This window comes from Sturnira hondurensis, unplaced genomic scaffold (assembly GCF_014824575.4).
Source record: "Sturnira hondurensis isolate 20B ecotype Veracruz unplaced genomic scaffold, ASM1482457v3 Scaffold0011707, whole genome shotgun sequence".
NCBI classification, from domain to species: domain Eukaryota; kingdom Metazoa; phylum Chordata; class Mammalia; order Chiroptera; family Phyllostomidae; genus Sturnira; species Sturnira hondurensis.
Genome location: NW_028084338.1, coordinates 1 through 12,299, shown reverse-complemented (window position 1 = coordinate 12,299; position 12,299 = coordinate 1). Strand labels below are relative to the sequence as shown.

Here is a 12,299-nt window from a genome sequence, read left to right as displayed (position 1 = left end):
ATGGCTGCTGAGAACTGCACCATGTTTACAGACTTCATACTCTTAGGACTCTCTGACAGGCAGGAGGTGCAGCAGGGGCTCTTTGTGCTCTTCCTGCTGGTTTATGGCATCACTGTGATCGCCAACCTAGGGATGATCCTGCTGATCAACATGGATCCCCGGCTCCACACGCCCATGTATTATTTCCTGAGCAATTTGTCTTTCTGTGATGTCTGCTACTCCTCCTCTGTCTCTCCCAAGATGCTGGCTGATTTCTTATCTGATCAAAAGAAGATTGCATATAATTTGTGTGTGGTTCAGATGTTCTTTTTTGGTGCCTTTGCAGTTGTGGACTGTTTCATGCTGTCTGTAATGGCGTGTGACCGTTATGTGGCCATTTGTAATCCACTTCTGTATACAGTTACCATGTCCAGGAGAGTGTGCATCCAGCTTGTGGCCACTGCCTATACTGCAGGTTTGATGAATATCATCATCTTCACTTATTTCACTATTAGACTGTCATTCTGCAAATCCAACATCATTAATCACTTTTTCTGTGACTTCCCACCCTTACTAGCCCTCTCCACCTCAGACACAACCACCACTGAAATAGCATTAACTGTTTCCTGTAGTTGTGTTGTGGGGTGCAATGTCATCACTGTCCTCCTCTCCTACAGCTACATCATAACTACCATCCTTCGCACAAAGTCGGCTGAGGGCAGACACAAAGCCTTCTCTACCTGTGCCTCCCACTTAACCGCTGTGGCTATATTTTATGGGGCACTCCTTTTCATGTATTTCCGACCTAGTTCAAGTTACTCCATGGACACGGACAAAGTGGCCTCTGTTTTCTATGCAGTTGTCATCCCCATGTTAAACCCACTGATCTACAGTTTGAGGAATAAGGATGTAAAAGGTGCTCTGAACAAAGCAGTTGGCACTAAATTATGTATTGGGTGAAAGTGCGTTCAATCACACAGGTTTTATTTATAGATGTTGACAGCTAACATTTATGGACATGGCACAGTTTTATGTATTCTCACAAATACAATTCTGGATATTTCCTTACCCACCTCTGTGCCTAAAGAAAATGTATAGAATAGTCATTATGAACCTTTATTTCTTTGAACTAAAAAAACCAAGTAATAGGTTTCCTCAACTGTTTTGCAAAGAGGATCTTTGTGTACTACTCTGCTCTCTTCATGAGTGTATGTATCCCAGATGTGCATACAACCATCTTGCTCCATGTTTAAAATTCCAGTTTTTAAACAACGATTTTAATAAAGTTGCTGAGCCAGAAAGGAGTTTTAATAGTTTAGATTAGCTTTCATTTTCTTCTTCCTATGTGCTTGTATTATCCTATAAATTTCCCATCATAACTCTTAGAAGTAACAGATAGTAAATGAATGAATAAGAATGAATTAAAATTCTTCTGCCTAGCTCAAAGTCCCATAAATGCAAGACTCTTGTGTTTCTTGTTCACCAGCATTTCTACTTTGATATTTACAATGCTTATTTTCAGGATGCCATTCAAAAACATTTATAGGATGAATGAAGATGTGTCCCCTGCAAGACATATGTAAAAAGCAGCCTTTGTGAATGAAAAATAAAATCACTTTTTTTTTTGTTTACTCTAGCATGTTCATTTTACACAGAATACACCTGTACTTCTCCTTTGCCCAAGGCTGAGTAAGTGTCAGGGACACAGATTATGTGATGTAGACCACTTCTCAGATCCTGTATTTCTGATCATTCTACCCTGGGAGTTGGCAGGATCAGCAACTCTAGATTTATTTGCAACAACACAGCCTTCACATCAGGCTGTGGATGTGTCCTCTTGCCCTCCCTCTGGGGAACAGATACATGCTCTTGACAACTGTACAGAAACTGCATGAATGACTCTTGGTGATCTAGGACCTTGACTTTCTCTCACAGCCACTGTCCTCTTCACGCATAAAGTGTGCTTAATGTGTGTACTTTATCTCCCTTTACAACGTATTCATAGCATTAACTTTTTAGAAAACATAAATTCCCAATTGATATAGTTTAAGTTGCAGAAATATTAAGAAAAATTTGTGTTCTATGGAGACAAAAACAAACAAACAAGTAGTATTTACAGTAGTATTCCACTTGTAATGCCTTAAATTGATTCTCTGTCAATCTGTGAAATAACCTGAAACCTTGGACTAAACACAATTTAATAGTGGTCGTTGCTTAGTGGGCTGATATTAAATAATGCTAAGATCTATTTTAATCCCTTAAGCTGATTGTACCTGGTATTTACACTATTATTTAGTAACTGTTGATACTATTGTGAAAAAGTAGTGTATAATCTCAGGTTCTCAGAATGTTCATGTAATTTTAAGGTTGCCATTTTATTAAAAAAAACCCGGAGGCTCTCTCTTCTTCTCCATGGATGGCTAGTTAATAAACTCCTCATTTAGATTCTTTTCTCTTTATATAGACACACACACCTCATTTTAACGTATAAAGTGCGTTTAATGTACATTTGTCAAACATCATAAGAGTGAAACAACACAATCCTCAGCTTTGGTTAAATGTCCCACTCTTAAATCACAGACAATTATCTCTTTTACACATTGCACTAATATCCTTTTGTTATTATATCACCAGCTCCAATATTATATCATGAGCATTCTTAGCTCAAGGACTGAGCAAACCATGTTTATTATCCAAAGCACCTGCATGGTGTCAGTGACACAAAATAACAAAACAGACAAATATATACAAAAATGAAGTATTAGATAACATTTTACCTCTTTTTCGATGCCACTAACACAACAAATCTCAAGGTATGAGGCTTGACAACACATATTTCATCATTCTCCAGAAAGTGCACAAATGGCTTGTGGACACTAAAGTGATGGGTCTGTAAAGATCTATGTATAACTTACACACTAAGTAAAGAGCATTTATCTCTAATCATTCCTCAGATCTGTCTATTTCATCTATCTCTGATCCACTTTCCACCAGAAATATATTATGAACAACAGTATAGTGCAATACATTTTATTTTCAAAGCATTATCCAAACTCATATATTTTACAAAGGAACATACTCACAGGGTAGTTAGAAGTGGATGAGATTATAAGGATGATAAATGATAATGAAAAAAACAATGAAAATAAACTATTGAAAATATCCTCATGCAAATGAACTACATTAGCAGAATCAGCTTTTAATGGCTGTTATTCTACACTTTGTTAAATATCCACCAGCCTAACAAGAGAAAAATAGTTGAAAGACACATTTACTGAATCATTATTCATATACATTGTGTGCTATGGTTTGACAGAGTGTAGAAAAACGTGTTGATACCCATATAGATTAGATATATACAGTGATAGATTTCAAAAATGTATATACATATATATGTAAAATACAAAAATTGTGTTCCAGGGGAATTCAATGTTATACAATTCAAGAAAGAAGTTATACTACCTCCCAAATGCCACTTTGGCATACTGATTACTTTGAAATACAGTTACTAAACACAATTTAATAGTGCAGTGTCTTGAAAAGGAAGCTGGTGTTTTGTCATACATTGGAGGCAATAAGGGTCCCTTGGTTCAAACATCCTTTGCATTGATTCAGAAGTACTGTGATAGAAAATGTTGTGAATCATTTTGTGTGTAATCCCCTACCCTGCATAAGCTAGCTTGTGCGGACACGTCATCCATGAGCGTGACTCTCCACATAGGGCAACTAGTGGAAATTGTTTCATCACATCGTCTCCAAATTTTTCACCCTTTTCTCAGTCTTAAATCTGCTTTGTTACTGGGAGGAGGAACACTTTCTCCCTATGGGCTCCTCACCTGACTTCCGTGTTCACCCATCAGGGGAGTCTTCTCCCAGTATTGGTAAATTTATCTCAGATCTACACCAGGGTCATCCTGAAGCTGAACCTGTTCAGCTTCATAGTTTGACAAACAAAGACATATATGACACCAGTAAGAAAGCCAAAGGACTGAAGGTAGAATCCTTGTGAGATACAACTTCCTAAGATGTGTCTCATTCCCTACTCACAAGCTCTAACTGGCAACCCGCAACAGCCATATCAGCACACATAAAACTTCTCTCACAAGAATTGCACCAAACACTCATTTTTCACATAGTCCAATGCAGTTTATAGCCCCAAAGTATAAGAAAACATTTAAAAGATTTAGAATTGCTGCTCAGCATTAACGCAGCAATGGAGTGTAGTTGGTTTTCTTCAAGGATATAGTAAATACCTCAGAACTGTGTATGTGCATGTGTGTGCAATCATCTATAGATTGTCCATTGACAAGAGTAGATTAGTGGATGAGGGAAGAAGCCAGATTCCCTTGATTCATATGCCAGCTCTCTACCCAGCACCTGAGTGGCACTTTGAATAAGTAACTTATTTTTTCTGTGCCTCTGTTAACTATCTGTGAAATGGAGAGAATACAGTACGTGTGTCATTGATTGTCACAAGATGAATTAACCGAAGGTGAAAAGCCTGACTAAGCCATTTGAAGCACTTCATAGATGTTAGTCATATATAGTCTATGACCCAAATAATAATCTCAGAATTATACTCAAGAGACACCAAGGAATATGTCACCTAAACACATGTACACAATATTCAGCATTGAATTATTTACTACACTATAAATGTGAAAACAACTCAGTTTTTCTCAACACATTAAATCAGGAGTTGACAAACTTTTTCTTAAAGTGATAAGTAGTGCATTTTTTAAAGATTTGTAGGCTATAAAAATTTTTCACATCCACTGAGATTTGCTTTTGTTTCATAAAAGAAAACATCAACAATTTAGAAAGAAATGCTGCATCCCAGCTTTAATAAAACTTTATGTGCTATATTTTGCTGACCTATGGTCTAGATTTGGCAAATTACTTCACGATAATCTTTTACATTGGGAAACTACACAGCAATGAAGATGAATAAACTACTTCCACATATGACAACATATAGAAATTTTACAAACATAACATTGAGTGAAACAAGCCAGAGGAAGATGTGTAAAATATTACATGACTTGATTACTGTATATCTCAAACACATACAAACTGATCCAACATAGTGGGTGTGGAGACAATTTCTAAAGTGCTAGTAATGTTCTTTTTCTTTTGGCCTGATTCTGGGCACATAGGCCAATGTATNTGATGGAGATCATCTGTGTTTAGGGTAGGTTCAAAGTTTTCTTCACCTCTACCTCCTACTTAACTGTGGTTGTAATTTCTCAGGGGACTCAATCTTCATGTATTTCAGTCCAAGTTGTTCCTACTTCGTAGATCAAGACAAAATGAGCTCATTGTTTCACACACTTGTGATTCCCATGCTAAACTCTCAGTCTTATGACCTATAGACCAAGGATGTGAAAGAAGACTGGGAACAACTTAGAGACAAAAAATGGCTCCATTGAAAAATTATGTACTCGGATATGTATTGGGATATTATGTAATCTCCCAATGTTACATATACTATGTTGCAAAAAGTTGAACTGCTTTCATTCATTTGGTATAAACCAGTAACTCTTTATACTGTCTCAGCCAGACCAAAACGGGCCATATTCTAAATACTCCATGCTTTCTCTTATGTTTTCAATGCATATGTGGTACTCTCTATTTGAAGAAATGCTGTGGAATTCTAGTTACCAAACTTTTATTTCATTGATCTTTTATTTGGGCATTAATTTAATTTTTTAACTTCCTGAGAATTTCTAAAATGTCTGCTGCATTCTTTGTGATTTTATTCCACAGTGACTCTTGCAGATTTTGTACTGAGGAAACTTATCATTTAGTAGAAGTGACAAATTTTGATAAATCTGGACCGTTGTGTTCCAGGGAAGGACAAACCACCACCCTCCCGTGGGAACAGCTAACTTCCCAGGAAGAGAATGCTATAGTTTCTTTCACCTAATTCTCCCTGAATTTCAAAACCCCTCGTTGCCCCTTGTTTATTCCCTACTTAAAAAATGTTGGCTTGGAAAAAAATGTAAGGGAGTTCTATTAGGGTGCGAATCCACCATCTTTTCAGATCCCCAGCCATCTGACTAAAGTGCCCATAAAAATTCAGTCCCTGCTTCCGCTTATTGGTTTGGCACATGACAGGCACTATGAACATGTTGTCTTTTCCAGTTCCAAAAACACTTCAGATTGCTAGGGAAATCCAAGGAGGACAATGAGACAACTCTGTTCTCTAAGGAGGTACTGTTTCTGGGATTCTGAGACACAGTATGGCAGAAAAACAACAGGAGAGCCTTCCTGTGGTAATAATAGGTCCATTTTAACCCATGGCCTTGGGAATTTTCCCTCTGGACTGGGTCCTATCTTGAGCAGCAACATGGCAGGACTGCAACTGGACTAGACCATCTTTGCCCAAGCAGAGAAGGGTGTCAAACCTACAAGCACAAAGATAATAGCATTGAACTGATACACTATTCCCTTATAAGACACCTGAAATGTATTTAAAATCAGATTGCACATGCTTCTAGCTACTATAAACCAAGATGTGTCTAATGTGTGAACTAAATAGGACTTGAAAGGAGGGAGAAAGTAGAAGGTTTTAGTGAGTCTGATAATGTTCTGTTTCTTGACCTGGATACTGATCACTAGGATACTTTTAAAACGAGTTGTATACTTACCGCTTAAATATTTTCTGTATGTACATACTGTACCATGACTCAACTTAAGAGCAGCTACCATGAGAAAGATTATCGATACTAATATGAAGTACCTGTTTGAATGTGGAACGTATAGAGCTCTCACCCACTGATGGAATTACAACCTGGTGTTCAACTTTGGGAAACTATATGGCAGTTCTCTGTTGCAGCTGCCCCTAAAATCCCACCAGTAGTTTTGTATCCAATAGAAATGAGAAAGTATGCACATGCAAAGCTTGTACAAAAATGATCAATGTAGCATTATTTGGGATTTGACAAAAGCATTTAGCATGATTATTCATTGGAATATTGCACAGCAGAGAGAATGCATAAACTGTCCTCATGTGCAATAGGTTGAGGGAACCTCAAATACATAGTGCTGAATGAAAAAACACAGACATAAGAGAATAAATGCACAACGATTATAAATCTGTACACTTTATGAAAACATACTGCACTATTTACCATTTTGGCATTGATTGTGTTAGGGTCCAAAAACAGTCTTTGAAAGGCTAGTTTTCTGATTTTTGTTCAGGGCTTGGATGCAGAAACGTTTTAACTCTTGGAGACATGCATTTTAAAATATATATATCTTTAAAAGGTTTTTCAAAAAGTGAAGGCTATTTACTATCAGATTGTAGGCCACTGTCTGATTTCTGTTTTAGATTCCTCTCATTTTTATCTTTATTGGACTGAAAGTATGCTATGAAGCTTATTAGAGATTCTAAATCTCTAACAGTTTCTTATATACACATATTTTCAAAATATTAATGTAAAGTTAACAAAGCATACAATTTCCATAAACTATTTCATTAAATGATTATCTTTTGTCACCAGAAAGTGCTACCCCACTTATATATCACAGGTACTTTTAGCAGCCTTCACTCACTACTTTCCCTGTTCCTGCACCAGGAAGCCACACTGAACAGGTTTTCCTTGATGACATCATCGGGGGCTGAACTTTGTGATAACCATCCATGCCTCAGGGCCCAACAGTCATTATCTGCAGGAAGGAGATTATGAGAAGGCTGTTCTCTATCCAGTACCTGTGACATTGGGAAAACTGTGTACATACAGCATATTTTTCTCTCTTGTTTGCTCTGAAGTCTTAAATTGTGTTGTGAATCTCCCCCGTTAAACACATAGTTAAAGAAAGCCATTCTATTAGAACATGAATTCTTCAGGAATGAATTTAAATGATCTACTTTTTGACAATACATTGCTCTCCATATTCTGGGTGTCATGAGGAGTGGGAGTTACACTACAAGGGCCCCTGTGTCTTGAAGATCACCTTAGAATCTTGCTTGAAGGGAGTGTTGCCTGAGGCACCTGGCATCCATGGAGACAGGGAGCACCTGAGGGGAGGAAAATGAGTGTGGGGAGGAATCTGAAGAAGGAGACCAAGGAGGACTGTCTCCTCCACATATAACCCAGAATAGTAAGAAGATGGTTAGAGCTCTTCAGTCCCACAGAAACAGCACTCTCTTGTGTTTAGCTGGTGGAAAAATACTCAGGTGGTTTTTCAACACACCTATCATTTCTTTAAGTCTGATTCTTTCTCAATCACCCTGCCTGTTGTAGAAAAATAACACATGATAAAACATATAATTAATTATATCTGTCACACATTCCTGAGAGACTATTCAATGCCCATGGACCAGACCCGGAGATGATGATATAACCCAGATCAGTGGGGAGGCAGGGCTGATCCCTCCTGCAGATCCACTGGATGGAACACAGAAGTCAGTGCACAGGAACAGGGCAGGGACTCACTGTTTGTCTGGTTTCTGTTTAGATGTCTCTAATTTTTATCTTCATCAGGCAGAATTTGTGCTATGAAACCTATAGAGGGTATAAAAGGTTATACAAAAATTTACCTACTTTTATCAATCTAATATTTTAAAGACATATACATAAATGGCAGGACATACAATAAAATGTAAGCATAGATTTAGGAGGGGGGAGGATTTTTTATTTTTAACCTCTTACCTGTACTTTTTATATTTTTAAAAATTTTAGTATGGACGTTGCATTTATTTATTTATTTACTTATTTACTTACTTATTTATTTATTATGTTGTTATAGTTGTTTGATTTCCTCCCCTCTATTTCCCTCCACCCTTCACACCTCCTTTCACCAGTGTTCCGCCCACATCTGCCCTTAATTCATGTCCATGGGTCAAATATATAAGTTCTTTAGCTTCTACATTTCCTATTCTTTCTATATTTTTAAAAGAAATATTTTATTTTTTAAAAGTTATTTCTACAGGAACAGATATTAAAATGAGTTTATGCCAAGGGTTTGGGGAACTGCACACTCACTGATCACTACATCCTTAAACAGATTTTCTTTTCTGTACCCCTAGGTTCAACTCCACTGTCACTACGTTCTGACAGAGCAGAAGAGGTCAAATATGATATACATAACATATTGATCGGGTAAATAATAACAGTGAATTATAGAACTCAATTGACCTCCAAAGAACAATTCTTTAAAGCAAAGAGAGGCAGATTACAGAGCTACTCAAGGAAAATAATAATTAAAAAAAAACACTGAGAAATTTCCTCCAAAAACTAAAAATGGAACTGCCCTTTAACTCAGCCTTTCCTTTGCTGAGATTATAGCCCAAGAATCCTGCAAGACTAATTCAAAAGAACTTATACACCCCAATGTTCACAGCACCACAATTTACAATATCCAAGTTTGGAAATATTCTAAGTGCCCATCAGTAAATGAGTGGATCAAAAACCTTTGGTATATTTACACAATGGAACTCTATGCAGCAGAAAGAAAGAAAGGAACTCTTACCTTTTGCAATGGCATGGATGGAATTGGAGAATATTATGCTAAGTGAAATGGGCAAAGCAGTAAAAGACCATATGGTCTCACCTATCAGCAGAACCTAATATAAAAAAAATCAACCAGCAAAATAGAACCAGAGACATGGAAATAAAGAACAACCTGACAGTGACCAGAGAGGATGGAGAGGGAGAAGGCAAATAATAGGGGGAAGAAGGGTAAGAGTCAAGTCAAGGACAATGTATAAGGGAACCATGGACAAAGACAACAGTGGGGAGCCAAGAAAGTGAAAAGTGGGAGGTGAGTAGAGCAGGGGAGATTAATGGGAGGGAAATGGAGACAACTGTACTTGAACAACAATGAAAAAGCATTTCAATGTGTACAACTCACCAGAATTTTAACTTGTGATTCTTTCTCAATCTTATACTCTACCTTTGAAGTGAGCATAAATAAAATGCTTTCAATAATGAAAAAATAAGCATTTAAATTTTGGGCAAAATGGGGGCAGAGTTCAATATGATTATTCTTTAAATTTACTGAACTGTGGATAGATGAAGACATTTATTCTGTGATTAACACACTTGTTAATTTTTTAAAGATTGTATTTATTTATCTTTAGAGGGGAAGGGAAGGAGAGAAGTATCAATGTTCGGTTGCTTCTCATAAGTCCCCAGATGGGAACTGGCCTGCAACCCAGGCATGTTATCTGACTGGGAATCGAACCATGATTGTGTGGTTGGCAGACCCATGCTCATTCGTCTGAGCTATGGCAGCCAGGGTGACACACACCTGTTCTGTTGGTGAATACATCATGTGGATTCTAGGTGATTAGAGGAAAGTTATTCACAGAGAAATACAGTAACACTTTCATACTTCTCTGTCACCCTTGACCAGCTTGCCTACAGTCAGGTCCCAAACATTCTGCAGAAACTCTGCTCAACAACAGCTGCTGTCAGAGGGAGCAGGCCTATTTCAATGTAACTATCACTCATGGGGATCCTCCAGCCTCTTCTCCAGCAACCACCACCCTCTTGCTCCGGTGGGCCCTGAATCACAGAGTATCTCTATCCCTGACTATTGAGACTGGAAAGGACAGGAGGGGTTGTTAGGAAATAGGAGAACAGGGGAATCTTATATCCAGAAACCCACAATACTTCTGCCCATCCACAAGTTTAATGGTGAAGAAAAATAAAACAACATAGTCATTATTTGTATCTCTCAACTAATTATGTTTCTCAATTACACGACATAATACAATCTCTGCAGTACTGAAAAACAGCAACGATCTTATCAGAAGATATGGCTACTGAACCAATTAATTTAAAACTATTGCCTCAGTCATGAAAACATCAATTTCTTAATATTTAAGAAGGGGGTAACAAAAAGTATCACAAATATTGCATAGGTTGGTATGAAAATAGCATGATTTCATATAAAAATTGTGCCACAAAATTGGTAGAATGCTATATAAACTTAAGAGATATTATCATTAACATGTATTGACTCACATTCTATAGCATGTATTTCTGAGAGTCAAATATCCTCATGGAGTTCTACCACTGTGTACTGATTTTTCTAATTGCTGAAAATAGAAAGAATCTGCTGCTTAACTAATAAAATAGATGATGTTATCATTATACATCCATTTCCTTCCTCTACAATCAGGGATTTCCAGACATGAATCATGGCTGTTGATAACTGCACTGTGTTTACTGACTTCATACTCTTAGGACTCTCTGACAGGCAGGATGTGCAGCAGGTGCTCTTTGTGCTCTTCCTGCTGGTTTATGGCATCACTGTGATGGGCAACCTAGGGATGATCCTGCTGATCAACATGGACCCCCGGCTCCACATGCCCATGTATTATTTCCTGAGCAATCTGCCATTCAGTGCTATCTGCTACTCTTCCTCTGTCTCCCCAAACATGCTGACTGATTTCTTATCTCAGCAAAAGAAGATTGCATATAATTTATGTGCTGTTCAGATGTTCGTTTTTGGTACCTTTGCAGATGTGGAATGTGTCACGCTGTCTGTCTTGGCATATGACCATTATGTAGCCATTTGTAATGCACTTCTGCATGCAACAGCCATGTCTGGAAGAGTCTGTACTCAGCTAGTGGCCATTGTGTACATCCAAAGTCTCTGCAATCTTTACCTATTTCACAATTCGTTTGTCATTCTGCAATTCCACTGCCATCCATCACTTTTTCTCTGACTTCAACCCTTACTAGCCCTCTCCACCACAGACACAACCATCAATGAGATAGTCATGTTCACTTACAGTAGCTGTGTTCTGGGGTTCAGTATTGTCACTCTCCTCCTGTCCTACAGCTACATCATAACCACCATCCTTAGAATGAAATCAGCCAAGGGCAGACACAAAGCCTTCTCTACCTGTGACTCCCACTTAACCACTGTGGCTATGTTTTATGGGACACTCCTGTTCATGTATTTCCAACCCAGCTCTAGTCACTCCATGGACACAGACAAAATGGCCTCTGTTTTCTACATAGTTGTCATTCAGATGTTAAATCCACTGATCTACAGTTTGAGGAATAAGGATGTGAAAGATGTCCTGAAAATAGCAGTTGGCTCTAAATTGTGTTGTGATTGACCCAAAGTGTTTATTTAAAGATCTTGAGAAGATTGGGCATTTTTATTGTTTTTTTTTCATTTTTTTTATTTAATTATTTTTCAAGTACAGTTTTCTGTATATTACTCCCATACCATCCCATCCCCCATCATCACCCCTCCCTCCCATTTCCACCCTTCTAAGTTGTGCATGTATCCTTTATATAGGTTCCACTAAATCCCTCCCTTATTTCCCCTGAAATTCCCTCCCCTCTCCCCTC

The 12,299-nt window shown here is 37.8% G+C and overlaps 1 protein-coding gene and 1 pseudogene across 1 annotated transcript; both read left to right on the top strand.

Moving 5' to 3' along the window:
- LOC118996773 (olfactory receptor 1052-like) lies at positions 1-939 on the top strand. The gene has a single exon (XM_037060322.1). It carries the CDS (start codon positions 1-3, stop codon positions 937-939), a length of 939 nt encoding a protein of 312 aa, XP_036916217.1.
- A 10,192-nt stretch (positions 940-11,131) lies between these two features.
- On the top strand, positions 11,132-12,061 carry LOC118996782 (olfactory receptor 1044-like; annotated as a pseudogene).
- The last annotated feature ends 238 nt before the right edge of the window (positions 12,062-12,299 follow it).

Excerpts from the sequence above, each read along its gene's own strand:
- LOC118996773 (XM_037060322.1), top strand. The coding sequence starts at position 1 with ATGGCTGCTGAGAACTGCACCATGTTTACAGACTTCATACTCTTAGGA.